The sequence below is a fragment of the Sminthopsis crassicaudata genome, chromosome 2 (genome assembly GCF_048593235.1).
Source record: "Sminthopsis crassicaudata isolate SCR6 chromosome 2, ASM4859323v1, whole genome shotgun sequence".
Classification (NCBI taxonomy): domain Eukaryota; kingdom Metazoa; phylum Chordata; class Mammalia; order Dasyuromorphia; family Dasyuridae; genus Sminthopsis; species Sminthopsis crassicaudata.
This window is the reverse complement of record NC_133618.1, coordinates 122077523-122102771: the sequence shown is the minus strand read 5'-3', so window position 1 is coordinate 122102771 and position 25249 is coordinate 122077523. Positions and strand designations below refer to the sequence as shown.

Genomic DNA, 25249 nt, shown 5'->3' with positions numbered 1-25249 from the left:
GGGAGACTATTTCTTCAAGCTTTCAAAGGTGGCAGAGATGGAAGAATAGCTAACACGTTGGATCACAGTGCCAAGATCCCAAACATTTTCATCAAACTTGAAACAAAGGACCACATTTTATAAGATAAAATTCAATTAGCATTAATGTAAAATTGAATGGTTAAATTCAAAAAATCAATAGTACCACAACAGAATAGGCTTAGACAACAAGTTCCAGAAAAAGATTTGAGATTTTTATTCGACTTCAAGTTTAATAAAAATCAAAGCTACCCAAAAAATCCTCCAACTACAGCTGCAATAATATACATGTCATGTCTAGAGAGAGGCAGTTATACTCTTATTATACATATTCTGTCCTGAGCAAAATATAGCTGCAATATTGTATTCAGTTCAAAGTGCCATAAAAAGGGCATGTACAAAGAGAGTAACAGAATGATAAATATTGATGATGCACAAGGAAGGAGGGATGGTTAATCTAAGAAAAAATTTCTGTGAGACATGATCTTTGAGTATTTGAAGAAAACATGGGGAAGTAAAAGTTGTGGCTCATCCACATAGGGCATAATTAGGAACAATATTGGCAATTGTGTTAAGAACTTTTAATACAATTATAATGAAAAGCTTTATTATTGTTGAAAGCTCTTCTCTGGAAAACACTGATTCCCATCAATAGAGACCTTCTAGTAGAAGGGGGATGACTCCATCAGGGTTTTTTAGAGGACCCATTTGATTTTATTATTGTTTCCCCAGTAGTGCCTGTTATATACTAGGTGATTAAATGCCTAATGAATGAATTGGATTGAAGTAAATTGAATGAATATTTTAAAAATAAATTTCTATTTAGTTATTAATTAGATCTCTGAGATTCCCTCAGATTATATGAACTTGCAAAGATTTTGCTAATTGAATAAAGAATATTTGTTTAATAAGGAATTCAATAAGGAATATTTAGGATGTTTTCAGGCTCTTTTGAGGATCCATAAATCATTTCAATTACAAATAGTGTTAATTTAAATGAATCTTTCTGGGATTGAATGAGCTCCTACTTGCTAAAAGATAATTATTCAAATCGCAAAGTATTCTTTAAAAAAAGAATAAATAATTGTACTGTATTTAACTGTATACCAGTCTTTGTCCCAAGCTCTGGGGTCATGAGCAGAAAAAACCACTCATTTTGAAGAGCCTAGTCTAAGTGGAGTTACAAATTGGAGTCAGATTAAGTAAAATTAAATTCATATTAGTTCATTTTAGTAAAATTAAGGATCAGTGATAAGTGGGGAGGAGAAGTAAGATGCAAAGAGTTCTTCAATTTGGAGACAGAAAGCCTGTTAAAGTCCCCAAATTTGTCATTTGTCTTTTAGGGACTCGTTTATCAGATAGGGAGCTTAGGGTTATATGCTCTCTAAGGTTCATTTGTAACTATATCCCATGTATAAATCCATCACCTCCCTCTGTATTCTGAACTGCAACTGCCCTGGATACATTTAATGTCTTGGTAGGAGTCCTGGTCTTAGAACTAGAAACCACGGATTTGAGATCCAGCTCTGACATTTAATATCTGCATACCCCTCTGAATCTTAGTTTTCTTATTTTTAAAATGGACAGTTCATATTTATAAACAATATAAGATTATTTTGGGGAGGTGGAGGAAGGGGATGAGTTAAATACCTTCTATATTGCCAGACATTTTACCAAATTCTGGGAATAGAAAGGCAAAAGTTAAAAGCATCCTGCTCTCCAAGAACTTGCATTCTATTAGAACATGTAGATGGAGGTGTACAAAATAAAAACAAAGTGATATTGAAGGGTAAGGATTTACCAATAGAAGTGGGGGAAATCAAGGAAGTTTTCATGTAGAAGGTAGAACACCTGTTTCTCAGGAGTTTTGTGACAAAATCAATTTGTAAACTTTAAAACACTGCAGAAAGAGGCCTATTGTTCCTGTTTTTCAGTAGAGAAACAAAATGCTAAAAGATATCCATCCAGATCTTTGGTCTGAGTCTCTTTTTTTAAGGACAGACCTTGGGCCATAGAAAAAGTCAGCCACGAAAGCTGCTATGTCACGCTACTCATTCTTCCTCTTTGGGTGGTCTATACATCAGTCATTAAGCCAAGAACCAGAGAATTATTCTGGTTTGGGTCAATCATAAATATCCATCCATCTATAGTTTAAAATAATATAGTCAGAATTACTTTAGTGTTATATCACACCCAACAGATTCAATTTAAAGTCTCTGGAAACTCCATTGAAAAAATTCAATTTCACCTTCATTAGTGAACTTTTGGGGCAAAATTCTGTTTGTCTGTTATTGGCACCATAATCCTACCAAACACTCAGTTCCAAAACTTTGGAATCATCTTGACTCTTCTTTCTGTCTCACTATATACTTTGAATAGCCAAATGAGGCCAGTCCTAGTTTTGCCTCTTGCATTAGTCCCCTCTTATTTACTCCCACAAGAACCATTCTAGTTAATGAGAGGGAAAAAAAAGACTCGTACTAAATATATAATAAAATTAGGAAATGAAAAAAACAAAAAACAAAATAAGCACAAAAGAGGAAATGTTTAAATGAGAGAAACCAATCTATTAAACAAAGCTAAAGTCTATCTAATTCTTTAAAAAGACTTAACAAAGTTAAGCAGATTAAGTTGAATCTGTTTAAAATAAGCAGATTATTCTGCTGAAAGCAAGAACAGTCAGGAATAAAGTCCAAAGTCTTTATTATCTCCTTCACAGTCTATCTTCTTCTCCCGGGGTGAGGCTAGCTTTCTGGGGGACCTTCAGATGGGCCTTGGTTTTAGTGGAGGAATGCAGGAGGCAGGAGAGCCACCAGGATGGTGGGAGATGGAATGTCTCTCTTCCACTCCTTGTTGGTCCTTATATACTCTATTACAATTACATTATTACAGCACACTATGCCTGTGTGAATTTAGAGAACCATTACATCACCATGCTAAGTACTAAGTATATATGTAAACTAGATAACTATTGTCTCATCCATTCCTCTGAGTTAACACCTTGTTTCAAGTATCCTCCAGAGTTCTGGCTCTCTACAAAATATTTTAAATAAAATCGTGGCAAAAGGGCTAAAGCAACATATACATAAAAAAAAAAAAATCACTGCATTCAAATTGAATTTATATAAGGAATATTAGAATGGTTCAATATTAGGAGAACAATCACCATATCCAAACATATTTTAAAATTTTAAAACCATATGATTGATAGATGTTGCCAAAGTAAAGCAACTACTTATGAAAACAAACAGGCAAACAACCTTACAAATCAGGAATGAAAGGACCTTTTCAATATAATTTAAAAAGCTAAAATATTTAGAGCCAAAATAAAGCATTATATGCAATGAAGCTTCTGGATAAAAAGCTTCCCAATAAATAACAGTAGTAAAGCAAATATATACCCTTTTTTCTTTGATTTGATTTTCTTTATTTGATACAATTCTAGAAATGCTGGTGATAACATTAAATAAAACAAGAGAAATACACTGAGTTTATAAACAGTGGTAAAGAGAAAACAAAAATATCTCTATTTGGAAACTGTATAATAATATACTTAGAAAGCTCCCAAAGTCATCAAATAAATTCAAAATAAATAAAATAGCAGCATATGAAATCAATCCACAAATTTTGTCAATATTTCTACCTAACAATAAAAATGAAAGAGGGAATAATAGGGAAATTCCATTCAAGATAAATACAAAAATATCAAAACATTTATGAAAGTCAAACTAGCAAAAAAATTCAGGGCTTATATTAATACAATTAGAAAACACTTTTTAAGGAAATAATGGCCTAAATAATTGGAGGAATGTTCAGACTTTTAACAATATAGTAAAAGTGATGATCTTAGCTAAGTTAATTTAAATGTTTAGTGTTATACTAATCAAAGTACTCAAAGAGTACTTTATTAGATGTGGATCAAATAATAACAGATTTTACTTGGAGGAATAAAAGTTCTAAAAATATATTGGGAAATAATGGGGAAGAGAGTTGTACTTAAGGGAGATACATTTCCAGATCTCAAATTATACTAAATTATATATATATTTTAACTAATTTAAAAAATAAAAAGAGTAAAGAGTAAAACCAACTATATTAGAAGCATCAGAAACAATTGAATTCAGCAATCCAGTGTCTGAGAATTTAAGAATATATTTACTTGGGTATGGCTTATGTATTTGACAAGAACTATTGAAAAACTAGACTGCTATTTGATCAAAAAAGTGCAATCAGTACTTGAAAGTATAGTTATGTTTAAATGATTATGAATGAGGAGAAGGATTAAATGATCAGTGGAGAATCATAAACAAAGAAGTAGAAATTATAGGAAAATCAATTTAAATTAATAATTAATGATGAATATTCTAAGACAAGTAGAACTATCCAAGAATTCAATACTTTGTATGAAAATATACTTCCTACATCTCAAAATGGTTTATCATCAATTTTCAGGTAACTTACTCTGATAAATTTTCTCTGGAGACATTGTTGAAAGCTAATATTTTATTTTAGTTTAATCAATTAATTCAGCTGAGGAGATTAAGATTAATGACTTGCCTAGGATCACATAGCTAGGAAGTGTTAAGTTTCTGAAGTCACAGTTGAACTCAGATCCTCCTAACTTCAAGGCTAGCACTCTTATCTCCTATGCCATCTAGCTGCCCCAGTTTAATTTATTTTTTAATTAACCAAATTGTATTTTCTCTCTCTCCCCATTAGAAAAGAAAAAAGATAACTCTTGTAACAAATATAAAGTGGTAAAGTAAAACCAATGCTAAAATGGGTTACAACTAAAAAAGATGTCTCATCCTGTGCTCTGAGTTCATTGTCACTCTGTAAGGAGGTAGATATCATTATTCAACATCAGTTCTCTGGAATTGTTAACTTTTGAGGGCATAGTTACAGATTGCTTTTCAGAATAATCAAAACATTTCACACTCCAATCCATTAACAGGACTGTTTTCTTCTGCACAAGATTTGCCATATTCCCTTTTTTGTAGTGTTGTCATTTTTATTATATTGTCTGAACCTACCCATGAGACATCAATAGTTCTCTAATTATTTGGATCTGTTTTTATTTCCACATTAAAAAAAGCATTCCAAATGACTAATAATTAGAGAAATGAAAATTAAAGTTCTACCTCACACCAATTATATCGTCAAAGACTACAAAGTAAAACAATGGGAAAAAGAAGGAGGACTAACAATAGCAAAACCCAAACTATAGTAGACAATATTAATTATCAAAACACTTTAGTACTGGTTAAGAAACAAAGACTAATGGAAAAGAATAGGAACACAACAAATATAATAACCTAATGTTGATAAACTCAGAGCCAGGCTTTGTAGGCAAGAATTCACTAATTGACTAAAACTGTTAAAAAAAAACAAAAAAAAAAAAACAAAACTTGAAAGCAGCTTTGGCTAATATCTCAAAGCACCACAAAAATCTCCAATGGATATACGACTTAGACATGAAAGGTGTCATTATATACCAATTAGAGAAGCAAATAAGAAATTTCCTTTGACAGTTATTAATAGGAAACATTTTGTGACCAAATTATGGCTAGAGAAGATCAAAAAAGATAAGATAGACAATTTTGATTATATAAAATTAATTTTTTTACACAATTACACACACACTCAAAAAATTGCAGCCATTATCAGAAGCAGGAAACAAAGAAAATTATTGGAACAAATTTCTCCAATAAAGTTCTCATTTTCAAAATGTGTAAAGAATATTTTAATTCAAATTTTCAAATTTATGAGTATGACCATTCCTAATTAATAAATAGTTAACAAATACAAACAGGGAGTTTTCTAAGATCATAGTTCTTTAACAACATCAGGTTTATGGTATTGTAATTTTATTTTAGAAAAAACTAAGGAAATAAAAGAATGAAAATCAAGTATCATTAATTTTTCTTCAAAATCATTCTTAAGTTATATTATAAGTAAGTTATGATGACATAACATGGTTAAATAAAAGCAAAAGTGTTCCCTAGAAAGTGAAATTACAATTGCAAAAAACAAAATTATCCCTAGTGATCATACTATCCACATTTAAATTCCTGCAAAATAAGGGAAAACAAAAATACATTATAGCAATATTGATGGGATCCAGATGTCTTTGAACATATAGTCAATTCATGCTAAAATATAAGATTTTATATTTCACATAAATATATGCAATCAAAAAAGCCTATAATGTTTAATTTTAATTGCCTGAAACATCCTGCAAGATTTTGCAGTTGAAAAGTTTCACTATATTTTCTCATTGGTTTGCAAATGCTTTTTATTACATTTGCTTGAGCCAATTTAATCAGCAGTTTTCAAAGGAAATTTTTCACTTCAGGAATAGTTTTTCCTGAAAGAAAAAAGAAAAAGGTGTCTTGGAATTAAATAAATGGAATGTTCAGCGTCATTCCAACAATAAAAATAATAAACTATACTCTCTTTTTCAAGAAGTATATTAACTAGTTAGGGCTACCAAAGGGTCATTTAAAGTACAGGTAATTTGGTAACCAGTATAGTGGTGTGCCAAAAATAATGGATGACATACTATCTAATCTCCTGAAGAGGTGGTAGTGAGAGAAATAAAGAACAGCATATGTAACTAAACTGTCCAAGGAGATGGTCCCTAGGTACAGAGGAACACATTAATTTTTAGAGATAGTATATCTTAAATTTCAGTCTCTCTCTCAGATTAAAACTTCCCACTTTCCTTTGCACTGTTCACAGACTACTTTGTATTTATTTGTGTACACTTTTTCTTACTTTTAGATTATAAGTTTCTGAAAATGTCAATAATAACACATTTCATAGTGTTTTATCTTTCAAAATATTACCTGAATTTTAGATAAGGAAAATGAGATGCAGAAAAGTTCAATGACTTGCCTACAGCCACAGACCTATCAAGTATGACCCTAAATATTATCCTATCTTCTATATAGAATCCCAGATAGCCTTAATATATAGAGCTAGGGTCTTAGACTAAAGTTGGCTATTATTTGACTGCTTTTGGCAGATATAGAGTATGTCTTGCAAGTACAGGATTCTTTTAAAACAATACCAAGGACCAGTAAGTAAATATTAGAAATAATTAAGATTCCAGAAACATTTTCCAAATACTCCTTTCAATTTCAAGTCCAATACAAAAAGATGGTGATTGGCAGTTACATATAGTCTCAAAGGCAATATTACTCGATTAGAAAATTCACTTGTGATTCTAATAATTACTCATACACACAAAAATTTTAATTTTAGATATATTGAAATAAATGAAATTTAAATTAGATAAAATCTTTACTTATATTAGTGTACTTTCCATTTTCTGAACTTTTTCTATTTCTCCTTCATGGTCTTTGCAGCCAATAAAGAAATATTTTATATCCAATAAAGAATTGTTTATTAGACCTTAATCAAAATCAAAATCCCTCTTGATTCTAAATCTAAAACCACATGTTATTCCATCTTGCCAAGTGCCTAGCATAGAGATATACATATAATAGGTGCTTAATAAATGCTCATTGGAAAAAAAAAAAAACTAATATGGGACAGCTAGGTGACACAGTGGATAGGGCACCAGCCCTGAAGTCAGGAGGACCTGAGTTCAAATTTGACCTCAGACACTTAACACTTCTTAGCTGTGTGATCCTGGGCAAGTCACATAACCCCAATTGCCTCAAGGGGAAAAATTAATATAGTATAATCCTCTTTTTTCCAGGGAAAATTTGTTTGGTTAATATAAAAAGAGACATTCCTTTTAGTCCCACCCCCCAAATTAGAAAGGCTTTTTTTTCCCTCAGGAGGAGAAAAAAGATAAAGGAGAGGGAGTGAGGAAGAGAAGGAGGGGGAAGAAAAAATGAAGAGGAAAAGGAGAAAGAACTACAGAGGAAAAGAAAGGGGAGATATAGACCAAGGTGTCAAACTCAGATGCAGCCCATAAAACTCCCATGTCAGCCTGAACAAGATTAAAATGAAATTAGGAAATGTTTAACAAAATAAATTAAAATATAATACAACATAGATTTTTATAATTTGTGGTTTTCTAACTCACTATGCTTCCTGTAGGAATTCATTACTACTTGAATTTGAAATTAATGTCTCCTTTGGGAAGTTCAAAGGCAGGGAAAGATTACTGATTTCAAATTAAGGCACCTTAGAGATGATATTATCCAATCCCTTCCTTGTACAAAGAAGGAATCTGAGGCCCAATAAGAAATTTGCTTTCCCAGGGTCACACTGGTTATTTATTGCAAACTCTAAATTTGAAACCAGAACCTCTGAGTCCCACGTGATTACCCCAAATACAATGCTTTTCCCACAAAGGTCCCACAAAACAGTAATTCTCAAAATGTGATTTATAGAGATCCTTTCAGGACATCTCTTATATTTAATATGATCCACAGAGTCTATATTTTTTCCTCCTTATGGCTTGAATTTAAAAGTTGTTTATGTCATTGAATTAAAACCAGACACTACCTCATTAATGTCTTGTTAAAAATTGGTGCCAATTTCCTCATTCATTATGAAAAGGTTTATTTCAGTGTCAAAAGGGACCAGGTGGGGGAGGTGATCTAAGAGGCTTTCCTTGCCAACATGGTGTATGGACTAGAGGAATCAGAACTCTGCTGTCCTACATTCTGAGGCTCTATAGGTCCATGCTGCTGGGAAGCATAAATCAGCAAAGAGGCTTGGAAGTTTCTCCCCTTCTTAATTCTGCTGGAAGTATAGTGTGTGAATCAGGATAGTTTTCCTGTGACTGAGTTGTTATTGTTCTTATTTTTGTACTTTTTGTTTAGTGTTGGGAGTAGATTTGTACTGAACCAGGCACGTTCCCTTCCAAAGAACTCTCATGACCAACAACTCCCTTTTGCAAGAAGTTTGACAGAGACTACAGATGCAGCCTGTAGACTGGGGAGCAAAGGTTTATTCAGAATAAAAATGTTGCTGACCTGGATGGAAACCATAAGTTTTAGAGCCAGAAGCAGCAACCAGAGAGTTTGGAAAATGAGGGGACTAAGGATATCTAAGGTCACTTCTAACTCAAAATCTCATTAATTAATAAGGCCTAGAAAGATTAAATGACTTGTCCAAAGTCAAACAGGTAGTAGGAGTAAGTAACAAAACCAGGATTTATATTTTGTCATGTTGTCACCCTTTGGTATCAAGGTTGATGAAAAAATGATGGAATTGTTATCAGAAGGCCTGGGTTGAAATCCCATGGCTCTGCCTTAGATGAATTTCTTCAACTTCTACACAAAACTGTAAAATGAAGGGATTGGATTAAAAATTGGAAGGGTTACTCTCACTGAGGGCAAAACTGCACTGGGGGAGGGGCCAACCAGATTAAAATGTGATTGAGAAATGTTTGGCAAAATATCTAAAAATACAAAACAACAACTAATGCTAAGTTCTCATTTTCTAAGTCAAATTGCTACTGAGAAGGTTATATTTTTATTTGAACCATTGAACTGGACAGCCTTTTAAGATCCCTTCCAGGTATAACTCTGTGAGCCTATTACTGCTAAATCATAGATCTTTCCATCATTTTTGAGTCATCAAACTCACAGCCTGAGCCTCATTATTATCACCCACTATCCAACTGAACTAGCAGCCCAAGCCATTACATTTCATGTTAGAATAGCATATTCATCTGACTTTTCCTCAGCACAGTGAATACAGTGCTAGACTTGGAGTCAAGATCTCAGTTCCAATCCTACCTTAGATACTAACTACTGGGGGATCCTTGTTAATCACTTAATTCTTATGAGCTTCAGTTTTCTCATCTGTAAAATGGAAATAAGACCACCCTCCTCAGTTTTGTTTTATCAAATGAGATAATGTATGTAAGTGCAAAGTGCTTTGCAAATCTTAATATATTTTTGGTCAATCATTTGGAGTTTTCTTGGAAAAGATATTGAACTGATTTGCTATTTTCTTCTCCAGCTTATTTTAGAGATGAGGGAAGTGAGGTAAACAGAGTGAAATGACTTGTCCAGGGTCACACAGCTGATATGTGTCTCAGGCCCCGTTTGCACTCACAAACACACATCTTTCTAACTCCAAGCCCAGAATTCTATCCAGTGCTCTATGTAGTTCATAATAAAATCACAAGACAGTATTATTGTTGTTATCTTCAATAATAATATCATGGGGGAAAGTGTCCTATAAAATTATATTATATATAAATATATATTTATATGTTTATAAGTATATATAATATAAAATTATATATTCCCTTGGGAAATCTCATTGGTTCAAGTCTCTTCAGAATAAAGTGGTAAGAAACTTTGTCACCTATTTTTGTTATCCTTTCAGATTATCAAAGAGCCTCCTCCAGTCCCAGTAGAGGAAAGTGAGGTAAGTACTGTGAGTGATTGTATCTCTCCTGTGAAGTGTTTCACTAGTTGTACAAACCTATGTGCAATAGGCCAGAGGAAAAAGAGATTAATTTAGGTCTAGTTAAAGAAATTCAGTGCCTTGGTAAAGGTTATGTAGACCGTAATTAAGAGTAAATGAAATGTCTTCATATTCTTTTAACCATATATTAAGATAGGAGTTGAATTGACAACCTGGATTGGCTGAAGTCATTGTTCAGAAGTAATTTTTCTTTTCTTTTTCCCCCTGAGGTAATTGAGGTTAAGTGGCTTGCCTCGGGTCACCCAGCTAGGAAATATTGAGATTAGATTTGAACTCAGGTCCTCCTGACTTCAAGGTCAGTGTTCTATCCACTGTATCATCTAGCTGCCCCCAGAAGTAATTTTTTCAAAGTATTTTAGAGTTTTCTTTAAAAGCTACAAAACTGGTGATTTCTAATTTTAACAGTATGTAATTTCATCTAAATGGATATATTCTCCACCAATACTGACAGTAACACCTTAAATGGTTTTAAGAAATTATTTCGGTTTTAAGAAATTAATCAACAGCTGGCAAATCTTTAGGGACTAAACCACTTTGGACCTAGTTAGAGAGAGCTTTGGATGAAAAATGCAAAATCCACCATGTGATTTCTACTTAGATTTCTCCATTGAGGTAGAACTTTCTAGAGTATGTAGGATACTTGTATAACAGTCTTTGAGGTCCCTTTCAGTCATTGATCTGTGATCTGATGAGAATGTCCAAGAATCTAGGGACATTTTCATTCCATGAGAGTAGAAGTACAATTTGTTCAAGGATTATTTTAAAGTCACTATTATTATGCTTATTATTTTAAAAGAGAAAATGATAACTACACACCATCTCTTCCAAGATGAAATTTTATGTATCGAATCTCTATTAGGGAGGGGAAAAAATTATAAAGTTTAGAATCTTGAAATGTGTCAGTGCCCTATTCTTCCTCTAAAGTAATAATATTAAAAATTCTGCATAGTGAGGTGGTTAGTATATACAAGAGAGATGGCTCAGAACTTATTCATGCTTTCAAGTTTTTTTCAATAAAAATATATAAACTACTTTACAAAAGTCAACTCATAAAGTGGTATTCACCCCAACAATTCAAATCCTAATCAATCTATATCTGCCATTCCACACAACTCTATCCATGAACTACCAAAAGTTCACCAGAGAGTATGCCCATCCCCATTTTCTTTAAATACAATAAGGTGATCAGTAAAGAAGTCTGACTGTCCATCTGCCATCCTTCTTTCTCCAAAACCAGTCCATCTTCTCTTCCTATCATATAAAACTTTAATAATTTCCTTTACCTCAAGTTCTTCTGAGAGTTCCTTATTGGTCTTTTTTTTCTTGCTGCCTGCTTATACATCCCATGTACCTTTCTGTTGCCTTTGTGAGTACCTCACAAGGTTCTTCAAAGGCAATGACATCCCACACTCATTGTTAGATAGCAACATTGGTAAAATGTTACTATTGAAAAAAAATAGATCTTTGCTATCATGGGAAGCTTTGGGTCAGAGAAAGAGCTTTACAACTTCCTTAAAACATGTCCTCTCCCTTACAACTGGGTCTAGGTGATTTTCCATCTCCATTGTCTTTCCCAGGTACACATACTATTGGATTATCCAATTCAATGGCATGTTGAAATCTAAGCAATAGAAATGCACTTGATAAATCAATAAATCAATATATTTAAGTACCTGCTATGTACCATACACTATTAACTTTCTTGTACAGATAAACAGGCCATACATCTTTTGAATGATTACAGAATTCTTCTAGAAGGCTTTGCCAAGTATTGGGGATTGATAATAACAATATCATCTATAAAAGAGTCAGTGAATAAGCATTTATTAAGCACTTACTCTTTATCAGGCACTGTAAACTGCTGGGGAAATAGATTGAAAAAGACAGCTCCTAACCTCAAGGACTGAAAAGGGGAACAAGACGCAGACAAGTATGTACTAATAAGCCTTATGCAGGATAAATAGTAAATTGTCAACAGAGAAAAGACCCTAGAATTAAGAGGGATTGGAAAATGCTTCCTGTAGAAAGTAAGATATTAGCTAGGACCTAAAGCATGCCAGGAAAGCCAATGGACAGAGATGAGGAGGAAAGGCATTTCATATATGAGAAACATGGGACAGCCAGTGAAAATCCTCTAAGCTAAGAGAGTATCTTGTTCAAGCAACAGCAATAGACTAGTGTCATTGGATCCCAGAGTACATGAGGTCAGGTGTGGAAGGTGGTAAAAGACTGGAACTGAGACAGAGTTAAGTGACTTGCTTAGGGTCACACAACTAGGAAGTGTCTGAGGCCAGATTTGAACTAAAAAATATGAATCTTCCTGAATCCAGACCTAGCACTCTATCCACTGTACCACCTAGGGCACTCTTGAACACTAAACAGAAGATTTTTATATTTAATCATGAAAGTGACAAGGAATCAATAGAATTTCTTGAGTAGGAAGTGTCACGATTAGATCTTTAGGAAAGTCACTTTGGAGACTGAATGAAGAAAGAGTAGACTGGACTAGGAAGAAATTTTTATTATGCAGACAAAACAAGTTGACTATTACATTAGTCTCAATGTGAAGAGATGAGGACCTACACTGGGGTAGTAGCAATATCAGTCAAGAGAAGGGAGTATATTTTAGAGAGATTATAAATGTGAAATCAAACAGGCATTGTCAATGGATTGGATATAGGGGGGGTTGAAGGGTGAGAAATACTAAAGAGTGGAGGATTCAAGCCTGGAATATAAGGAAGAGGGTGATACACTCAACATCAACTGGAAAGTTTGAAAGGGACCAAAAGTCTTAGGGAAAGATGATGAGTTAAGTTGTGAATGCTTGGAGTTTAAGATTCTACAAGTAGAGCAGTGATTAGAATGCCAGGTCTGGAATTGGGAAGGCTCCTTTTCTTGAGTTCAAATTCAGCCTCAGACATTTGCTAGCTGTGTGACCCTGGGAAAGTCACTTAACTCTGTTTGCTTCAGTTTTCTCAAAGTAAAATGAACTGGAGAAGCACATGGCAAATCCATCCAGTATCTTTACCAAGAAAACCCTAAATGGGTTCATGAAGGGTTGGACATGGTTGAACAACAATAGGACATTCAGTTTGAGATGCCTAATAGACAACTAAAGATGAGAAACCAGAGGTTGGCAGAGAGTTTGATCAGGATAATCAGATTTGAGAATTATTAGCTAAGACATGATAATTGAATTCATGGTAATTAATGCAATTGATTACCCAGTGAAATAGTATAGAGGAAGAGGGAAAAAAGCCCTGTGGATGAATGGGAATGATCTGGATGAAAATCCAACAAAGAAAAGAGAAGAAACAGTCAAATAGGCAGGAAGAGAACTAGGAAAAAAGCACTGCCCCCAAAACTTAGAAGAGAGTGTAAAGCACAAGAATACGTGGGAACCCCAGGGAATTTAGCCTCAATTTGGACACTCCAGTTGGACCTCCTCCATCACAGTGCTAAATACTTTTGGCAACATAAATCTTCCAGTTTTATGCATCACTTAACGTTTATTTAGAGGGTCACTGAATAGGATTATTTATATTGTTAAACATCCAAGGATCTTCTTCATTCATAAATGGGAGACACCTTACTGGAAAAATTCTATAAGTTAGCATTTTATTCTATCAAATCAGTTTATTTTAATAAGCAAACAAAATGCACAATGGTATCATATATCTCTTACATCTTTAAGTTAATTGTAAGATGATAAAGATGTGCTCACTAATATCCTCATCAAAATAACCTCATTTCATACATATAATAAGTATTTATGTCTTACATATTATGTATATATAGATAGATACATATACATACATAATATGTAAAACATAAATATGTATCTATATATATGCTTTATTTGGGTACACATAAAGGTTTTCCATAGATGGCAGAGAAAAGCATACAGATTGATAATCCTTTTGGTCACTTTTTTGGTGTTGATCGGGTCTGAGATTTTTTTTTCATGCCTTTATTTTCTCTCTTTCATATAATCTGTATTTTGGATTTTCCACCCCTCACAATTTATCAAATCCATCATGGATCTCCTTCATATAAGCTTGGTTTAATCCAACTACTTTTCTGATCTTTGTTTTCTTTTGTTCCATTTCTATGCCCTCTTCACACACCTGAGGTTCTGTGATGTTAGAATTCAGGTATAGTGGCTCCATTAACCTTGATACAGAAAACAATTTATGTGTATCATTTCCATTTTCTTTTGTTGTAAATGCTCCATTTTCATCCTCAACTGTCCTTGAGACAACTTTTCTACTTAGTTCAGAAAGCTTTCTTTAAACTACTTTTACCATCCATGACTTCTTTCTGCTTTATGCCATGTTATTGCTCATAATCATCCATCTTCCTACTTTGTAAACTTTCACAGACAAATTTATATTCTAACCTGATGTTGCTTTTGGCAACCTTCCCTAAACAGTTGGCAACTAAGTCACATTTTTGGTGACTAAGTTACTTCCTGGGTATTTTTGGTCTTTTTATGGCAATTAATTTACATAAATTCAACTTTTCGATTCAATTATAATAGTCAGTGTCCATGTCATTTCTGTTGTCCAGTTTATGTTTTTTCAATAATTTAATTAATTTTGTGATTAATAATTTCAATTGTTTGTGATATTTCTTCCCATTATTTTTCTTTCTTGTTTTTTATTACATATTCTGATCTTGGAGCTTATGAACTTATAATCTGACTTCATGGATAGATGGGGTGACTACCACAATAATAATGTATTTTCCTATTTGTTAAAATTTAGTCAATTCATTCTTTAGTATGCCATTCCATGTTCACTGTGTCCAATTTAGATCTTTTAAAGATATGACTGTGTGCAACCTACAATATTTGGTATAACTCATTTATTTCCCTTATACATCTCTCCCAATTTTCACTGGTTTTCCCCCTCAGAATTGAATTGATCTGGAAGTCCTGATCATGTTTTTAGTAGAACTTTGCTACTGTTAGGTCCTCAACAACCGATTTGGATAAGTAAACAGTAACTCTTTTTATGATGGTCTTTCTGAAAATATTTATCATTGCTATTAGCCTTTGAACATATGACAAACCCACATTTTTTTTTGCTTTTGCAAGGAATTAGTAAGTAATCCTTCCATTTAGCCTCAACTTCCCTCTTTTTTGTTTTTTTTTTTTTATATCAAGAATGTCAAATCATGTGGGTTTGTCATATGTTCAAAGGCTAATAGCAATGATAAATATAACCCTAAATTCAGCTACTCTAGCAATATGTCCATTTTTTGGTCATTGGATATTTTGTATTCTAATAGTCAAATTGATACTTCCTACTCCCCTTTTGTTTTACATTTGGTTACACTCAATGAAGAAAAAAAATGGAAACTTACAGGAATGAGTATCATTTTTTCTTGGTTTCATGAGTTGCCATAACAAAAAAAAAAAATCATCACTAATGGCCAACCTACTGGAGCAATACCTCTCCATATTAGCTAAGTTGGTCCTCAGAAACCAGACATCTTCTCTATTGTCAGGATCAAATGAAGCCTTTAGATCATGATGGAACCTGCCAGAAATTATACTCTATTAATACTCTACTAATACTTTGAAAGCCCAGGATCACCTCTATACCAAAATGAAGAATTGGACTAGTATTTGGTGCATTGCAAACTTCAAAGAGCTATCTCAGTGCTAGCAATTATTGTTCTTATCATATGAAGTTTAATCAAGATTCCACCACCATATTTGGCTGAGTATCAAAAAGTCAACATGGCAAGGGAGTAGTAAGAGTAAAATAGGAAATATTTAATAATACAAGAAGGCAAATTTATCCTCAAACTTATCACCATATTTGGAGGTTTAATACCCAGTACTAGAATAAGGAAAGCCCTTATTATGTTAAATAAAATGGAAGTGGAAAGGAAGGGTGAAAGTGAGAAAGCAAAATATATCATATATATTAAAAATTCATCTGGAAAAGTAGGGTGGAGATCATTTGGTTGAAGATAGCAAAGGTATAGATAATACTATTATTGATATCAAAATACAAACGTACTTTGGACAAAAAAAGAGAAAATAGATGAGGAATTTCAAAATTAGAGCATAAGAACATTTTAGGAAGAATATTAATAAAGTGGAGAGTATTCTAAGGAGAGCAACCCAGGTGCTAATAGGTTGAGAATTCATTTTGCATGAGAACTGATTGAACATACTGGGGAAATTTTGCCTGAAAAAAATTATGAGAAAAAGACATATTATCTTGAAGTATTTAAAGTCTATCCAGAGGAAAAGATGGATTAGATCTGGCCTCCTTCATTTTAAAAGATAGAATTGGGACAATGAGTATGAATGTCAAAGAAACAGAAGGCTTGATTTAAAAAAAAAGAAAACAAAATTATCCAAAACTAGTTCAGTTATTTCAAGAAGTCACATCAGTTCTCCTGCCCTTCAAAAAAAAGCTGAAAGAATATTTGTCCAAAATATTCTAGGATGAATTTTTACTCAGTTAGGGATTGGATTTAGTGACCTCTGAAGGACTTTCTAATTCTGAAATTCTATGACTAAATCATAATTCATACAGAAATTTAATGCCAGAGGTAATGAAAAGTAATAGTGGATAGAACTGTATAACAAACATCTCTCCAGCTTTTTAAAAATCATATTTGAATCTACTACTTTGAGTTCTCTTATTAATAATGACCAGTGTACAAATTATAAATTTGGATCAGAAAAAAATATGTTGATGAAATGTTGGCTTTTTTTCTCTGTCTGTAAGACATTATTGTGTGCAAGACATTCCCTGTCCACCCTTGACTCTTTTGACTCCAATGTGTAAAAAAATGATTAAACTTAAAATTTTATGTGGCTCCCATCACCTAAACTAAACATGTAAGTGTCAGGGCATTTAATAACTGTAGTAAATCAAAACAAGTCTTGTTGGGATGATTATTTTATTCCCAGATACCAAAGAAGGAAATTATATTGCTGTGCCATGCAGAGGAAAAAAAATCTCTTTGGATTCTTAAAACTTTTCTTTACCCATCCTTTTGTTTATCCATCAAGTATTTGGATCCTGGGCTAATTTCATAGTTCTCAGTTTAGTTTTATTTCCATTTTATGAGATTATTGTCTTGAGTTGCCTGTTATACCCCAAAATGAAAGAGAACAAGAGATTTCATTTGTTTCACTTATCTTTGTATCTCTCTCTTTCTAGAAAATAACTCATAAAATTTCCCATAATATCAAGAAGTTATTTTTTCCTTCACTATTGGCTGATTCTATTTGTAGATCTTAAGTTTACTGGGCAGCAATATTTCCTACTACAACCAGTACATCAGGTGCAAGGGAACATGAGAATCAGAAAATGTATTCAGTATGCATTCATTCAAAATTTCTTATTCAGTGACACTAATCAAACTAAAAAAATAACTATTTTATAGAGTTAGAAAAAAATGATAGCAGTTAATCTGGAAAAGGTCAAAAATATCACAAGAATCAAAGAAAAAAAGCAAGGGAAGATAGCCTACTAGTGCCATTTTCCAAATTATATTATGAAGCAGTAATCATCAAAGCAATTCAGTACTGGGATAAGAAGAGTGGTAAATCAATAGAATAGGTTAGAAAAGCCTTGGACTCAAATGTAATTTGAAAATTTTCTCTTCCTTCATTCCTACTTTTTCCCTTCCTTTCTTTTTTCTTTCATTCTTTTCTTTTTTCCTTCATTCTTTCCTCCTTTTTATTGGACATGGCTAATGTGGAAATTTGCAATGAGTTTTGTTTGTCCTTCCAATGTTGTTATCAAATAACATGCTTTCTAGTGATGCTCACTTCATTCTGTATCAGTTCATACTAGTCTCAGGCTTCTCTGAAAGTTTCTCTTTCATCATTTCTTATAACTATGCCAATTATACAATAATTATGTAAAATGCTATTCTATTATATTCATATATCATAATTGTTCAGTGATTTTTTTTAGCCATTCTATGATTAACTTTCACCCCTTCAGTTTTTGGTTATTTTCCACTATAAAAAAGTTAATATAGGTATTTGGGTACAAATGCATCCTTTTCCTCTTTGATTTCTTTGGCGTGTTGGTCCAGTAGTTCCTTACTGAGTCCAAAGATATGGAGTTTTGTAACTTAAGCTCCAAAGCATACCATTTGTCTGCCTCCTTTCCCACTACCAATACCAATATAATACTATTTCCCATCTCCTTTATTTCTCCTGTCCCCAATTACTTTGTATATATTTTGAACTTATATGTGTATATATTGTTTCCTGAAAAACAATATCAGATTCTTTGGGGACAGAATCTTTTTTGTTTTTTTTTCTCCTTGTGCCCCAGCACTAAGTACATAGTAAAATATTCATCAAGTTTGATCTAAAGGATCTTGAAGATTATTTAATTCTTCATTTTGCATATGGGAAAATTGTGAGTTTGAATTGAAGGAGGAAGATACTGAAAGCAAGATCATCAGTTAGGATTTGGGCTCTACAGCAGTAGTCTTTTAAAATTGTTATTATTAATACTGGCATAAGATAATCAGAGCCTAAAAACTCTTGCTGACTTTAAGAATAATAGTATTGTTGGGGCAGCTAAGTGGTGTAGTGAATAGAACACCAGCCCTGAAGTCAGGAGGACCCGAGTTCAAATCTGGTCTCAGACACTTAACACTTCCTAGCTGTGTGACCCTGGGCAAGTCACTTCACCCCAGCCTCAGGGGGGAAAAAAAGAATAATAGTATTGTTTTACAAAAAAAAAATCTAAATTAATTCTCACAACAATCCAATTAAGGAAATAGTTTTGGGTGGTAGTGTTCAGCAGTGTCAAACTCTCTATGATTTCACTTGGTAAAAATATTGTTGTGGTTTGCCATTTTCTTCTTTGGCTCATTTTACAAATGAGAAGACTGAGGTAAACAGTAAAGTGACTTACCAGAGTCACACACAAATAATAAGTGTCTGAGGCCAGATTTGAAACTCAGGTCTTCTGGACTCTAAATCCAGTGCTTTATTCACGGTGCCATCTAGCTGCCCCAAATGAGTTATTTTTACATCTCAGGATTCAGATCCAAGTTCTTCTGATTCAAATCATGGAGGACTACTATACCATAGTGTCTCTGAAATAAAAAAAATATGAGATAGATATGAGAGCCATTTTATGGAAAGATAGGTAGGATTTAACAACTCATACTAAGATTAAGGAAGATAGATAAGTGTAGGATTCAGTCTTCACTGGTGACTAGGGACTGAGATGACTAGGATGATGATGATAATAGAAATTATATTTCTATGCACCAATCTTCCAGAATCTTACTGATTATATGACAAGATGGTATTTTGATGACTGCTACTACCCCCAAAAGTGAAAATATTCAAACAGTTCTCAAATTTTCAGCAGCACTTTTCATAGGGGAGCCTAACTACAACATCAATAAAACAATATTTTCAGTATTCATAATCTTAGATGCTATTTACCAACACTTATAAAAGAATAACTTCAGTATATGTGGAATACAGAGGAAAATGGAATAAGATCTAGTCATTGTGTTTGGAGACAAAGAATCTGAACTGGTAAATTACTCATGATATTTCCTAATTTTAAAAACATTTTATAATATTTTATTTTTCCAAATGCATACAAAATTAGTTTTCAACATTCATTTTTGTAAAACTTTGTGTTTCAAGTTTTTCTTCCCTTCCTCTCTTACTCCTCTTTCCCCAAGATAGCAGGCAATCTGATATAGGTTAAATATGTATAATCCCTTAAACATATTTCCATATTTGTTATGTTTTGCAAGAAAAATCAGAAAGAAAAAGCAAGCAAGCAGACAAAAAAGTGAAAATACTATGCTTTGATACATATTCAGTCTCCATAGTCTCTCTCTAGATGCAAATGCCATTTTCTTTCCCAAACCTATTGGAATTGTCTTAAATCACCACACTGGTGAGAAGAACCAAATCTATCACACTTGGATATCTCCTAAATTAAAGAGGTAGTTACTCACTAACCATTTAATCTTTACACAGCAGAAAATATAGAAGATTTCTCAATCTCTCCACTCTAGACTTAATTATTCAACAAATAATGTACAAAATGAATAGGTTTCCAATTTCTTCATGGAATATTAGAGCTGAAAGGGACCTCGGAAATCATCTAGTCTAACTCTTTTTATCGGTAAGGAAATTGAGGCCCAGAGTTTGATTTACTACTTCACACAATTAGTCAATAGCCAAAGCTGGCATTCTAACCCAGGCCACCTGACTCCAGGCCCAAGATTCCTTCTAAAGACTTCTGCTAAAGTCCATCTTGGAACAACATCCTGATTCATCTTGCGAATCAAATTGTAAATATCCAAGCCTGTAAGGGTAGTAATATACATATTATATTCCATTGCTGTTCTTGAGACTTTAAAAAGATTCTACCACTGGCATGTTCCTAGCAATTGTCTAGGACACAATAGGCTATAATAAATAAGCCCTCCTCTCCCCCCATGCTGGCTAAACAAAGGGCTGTTTGTAATATGGCCATAGCCAAAGTGTGAGTCAGCCCCACACACCAAGCGAAAGTGTTGACTTAAGAAAAGCCTGTTTTGACATAGATCCATTTCTTAACCTATTACATTTGTCGTTCAATCCACTTGAGTATTCCTATTTGGCTACACTGAGCTGGTAGTCATTGTGTTATAACAGATTGGCAGCTATGCTCTTTCTGATGGAAAAATATTTCTTTCCCTTCTTGGAACAAACAGGTTTTTATTTTTGCATGAAAGTTACATTTGGTTTAATTGCTTTTACATGGCACCTTGGAAGGCATTCCAAAAAGGAAAACATACAAGTTTGGAACCAGAGGACATGAGTTCAAGTCCCAGGTGTGCCTTTCTTTGTGTTCCTAAGACTTAGTATGAATAGGATATACTTAATAAATGTTTGTTGATCGACTGACTGACTTCTGTTGCCCTGGGTGAGACACTTTATGTCTCTGAGCCTCAGATTTCTCAAATGAGACGAATCCTCTTCCTTTGTCTCCTTAAGACAGGTGGAAACTTTATTAAGCTTCATGGAATGTATTGATAGGCACCTCTTAGAAACTAAGTATCACCATCTAAAAATGTTTGACTAGCCAGGACCCCAGACTACCAAACGAACAGTTGTTTTGAAAGACCTCCCACAAACCAAAATCCCAGAGGGCAGATTTATTCCGTAATGACAGAATCACAGGGAATGATGAGATATTTATACCTGCAGTAAAAAAAAATAATATATTTATGATGACCTTGGACATTGAGATCTTGTGAGGTTGCTATCTATGCCACAAATTCAGTGGAAAAATCTGACTCATCCACTAAAGCCCCTCCTAAAATCTCTTTCATAGAAACGTTAGGTTTCATAGGAGATTTAATATCCTTATACAATCAGGAATTCACTTCTTTTCAGTTATGTTGTTGCTCAGTCATGTCCAGCTCTCTAACTCCACATGGGGTTTTCTTGGCAAAGGCAACAGAGTGATTTGTCATTTCCTTCTCCAGCTAATTTTTACAGATGAGGAAACTAAGGCAAACAGAGTTATACGGCTTGCCTAGAGTCATACAGCTAGTGAGCGTTTTCCAGTTTTTAACTCAGGTTGATTTGAACTTGGCATGAGTCTTCCCGATTCTATACTCGATACTTCCAATGATCCACCAACCCTTCAAGTCTCTCCTAAAATCTCAAATTCTAGGATCAGCTTTTCCTAACTCATCCCTGACATAATACTAGTGCCTTTCCTCTATTGATCCCCAGTTTATTCTGTAAATCTTATTTGTACAGGGTTCTTTACATGTTGTCTCACCCATCATTAGACTACTGCCAGCTCCTTGAGAGCTAAGACAAGATTTTGCATTTCTTTCTATCTCTGGCACGTAACAGAATGCCTGGCACATAGCAGGTAATTAACAAATACTTATTGACTGTTTGACAAATCAGTAGGGATAAATATACAAAAGTTAAACAGTTCTTGTCCTCAAGGAGTCTATATTTTTTGCTGTTGAAATGGGGAAAAAATCCTAATTAGAGTCTGAGTTAGAAAATAAAAATCTGGAATATTTACATTGAATCAGATAAAATTTCTACCTAAGATCTGGTAGTTCCTTCATCAAATCATTGAACTTTTCTGTAAAATATCTAATAAAATGTTTGTAATTTTCTTGAAGGTGACCATGAACTGCAAATCCCCATATTAACATATATTAGATACTAATTATGTCTGTGTATCCAGCTTCAGTGATGACATTTTAGAGTAAGTGATTTGGCTGAAGATATAATCTATTCTAACAATGCATGTTATTACAAGTTTCTGGTCTATATGAAATATCATGAACCAGTCAACAGGTGTAGTAAGGAACATATTCCATGATTCAAAAATAATCTAATCCAACCTGATCTTCATTTTACAGAGGAAAAAAATGTGGGGCCAAAGAAAGAGGAAGTGGTTTATCCAAGTTTGTAGACTGTTAGGTCTGGGTCTAGAAGGGGCTTCAGAAACCATTGATTCCAGCTCCCTGTTTTGTAGATAGAAAAACCCAGAGAAGTAAAATGATTTGTGCAGCCTCATCCAGTCCTTTTCCTTATACCACATAGGTAGCAATTAGCTCGGTGGGGCATTACACCCAATTCCACTTGATTCCAATTCCCATTCTCTTTCTACTTTATTAAGCTGCTTGCCTCTCTTGAGTTTTCATTCATCAAAAGAAAAAAGTCACTTATGTTCAGCTGTTTTTATCAATGACCTCTATTCTATAATGGACTATATTTTTGTTGCTGCAGGCTATTACCTTAATTTCTTGCCAACTGTAAGGAAGACATCAAAGAGCATTTTTCACTTGTGAAAATTGCAAAACCCTTCAGCCCTCGGTTGTGTAAACAAAACCATGCTGAAGAGAGCCAGCTTGTGACTCTCTCCTCCATCCAATCCTGGGCTGCTGGGCTGCCTTTCTGTTAGCTCTTCCCCCTTGGCAGACACACTCAGAATCAGGGGACTCAGATGACTGGCTCTACTTTTTAAGAGCTTAAGAAGCAGATTTCTTAAATCCTGGCATTTCCTGTTGTGAGACTTCTCAGCCTCTGTGCACGCACTGAGTGGGCCCTTTTTCATTGCTAAGGCACAGGGAAAAAAAGCAGCTCCCTCCTAGATTCAAGGAAGAGAAAAGAGAAAAGGGAATGCATACTATGAGTGTGTTTCCTTTATGAACATCTTTTTTATTAGGAATCTAGCAAACATGAACATTTAAATATGGAGAAAAGAAAAGAGTACAATCCATATGAAATTTATATATGAGATATGTGTAGCCTATACAGGCATGAATATGAAACATTAACGTGTTGACATATTAGTATATTATGATAGTGTATTGCCATACTATCACATCAAATATATTAATATGTTAACATATAATAACATATTATATTAATATGTTTTATATAATACTTATATATGAAACATTAAGATAATATATTGAACATCTTAATATGTTCACATATAAATAGATAAACCATATAAATTAAATGTAATCTGAGAACATTTATGTATAATTTAATTTTTCTTATAGTACATGTTAAGATTTCAGAGTAGTAGCAAAACTGTCCTGAAAAATTAGTCCCCTTCCAAACTGCCTTCTGCTTTCCTCTGTATATTTTAAAATATTTCATTTGTAATCCTTTATTTATTTTTTATTTTTGCATCACCATAATTATATAGAAATTCCCATTCCATCAATCCCAGTAAAAGCTATCTTTTATGAAGATTATGTGGGCAGCTAGGTGGTGCAATGGATAGATCACTGAGGCTAAAAGACCTAAAGGTTCAAATATAATATTAGATTTCTATTAACGCTGTGACCCTGGGAAAATCACTTAACCCTGTTTGCTTCAGTTTCCTCATCTGTAAAATGAGCTAGAGAAGGAAATGGCAAACCACTGAATCTTGCTAAGAAACCCTAGAGTTATGATGAATCAAACATAACTGAAGTGACTAAATCCCAGTCTCAAAGTCCTATCTCTTGCTTTAAGATAATTCAAACACTATCTTCTGCATCACTTTTCTAGTTTCCCAAGCCCTTCTTCCTAAACTACATTTTACTAATTTCATAGATTTAAATTTATTCACTTCATACATTCATACACACGTAACAGATTGCCCTCTTCCCTTCCCATTTGAATGTGTCTTGTGAATAGTTTTCCCTCTGACATAAAGTAGAGTCTAACACATAATAATCATTTAATTAATGTAATAAAATTAATCATATAACATATAAGTGTAATTAATGTAATATAAATAAATGTAATAAATAATTGGCTGTTGATTGAAAATTTGCAGTATATACATAATAATAATAATAATACCAGCAAGTCAAAGTGTGTACAAAGTTTAGTAGTTTTGGGGTATTGTACCAAATTACTCTCTGTCATGTTTAGAGAATTCATTGATGCACCACTTGTACACTGGTTAATTTCATTCCCTCCCTCCCCCCCCCCACCAATGACTGCCATTTTCCTCTTCCAGCATTTATGTACCCCAAATCTTTCTCTTCTCCCTCTACATTGTCTCACTTGCTGCCTTGCTGGTTTCAATGAGTTCAGTTCCAAACTTTATGCATCTCTATCATCAGCCAGGATCTATGGATTCATCCCCTAGTCTCTCCCAAGTTCCATTATGCATACTCTTCAGCAAAGGATCTTGTCACATACTTTACTGAGAATAACTAAAGGCAACATAAATAGTTTTTTTTAAATAAAATTTTAATAAATTCAAGATATATGTTTAAATTCAAACATATCTTGATAACTTCAGGC

At 33.5% G+C, this 25249-nt stretch overlaps 1 protein-coding gene across 1 annotated transcript in view; it reads left to right on the top strand.

The window, feature by feature from the left end:
• ANTXR1 (ANTXR cell adhesion molecule 1) overlaps window positions 1-25249 on the top strand; it is a 288623-nt gene that overhangs the window by 177293 nt on the left and 86081 nt on the right. The window contains exon 14 of the mRNA XM_074287148.1: window positions 10342-10383. Coding sequence (XP_074143249.1) covers window positions 10342-10383 — 42 coding nt within the window. The remainder of the gene's footprint in view (window positions 1-10341; window positions 10384-25249) is intronic.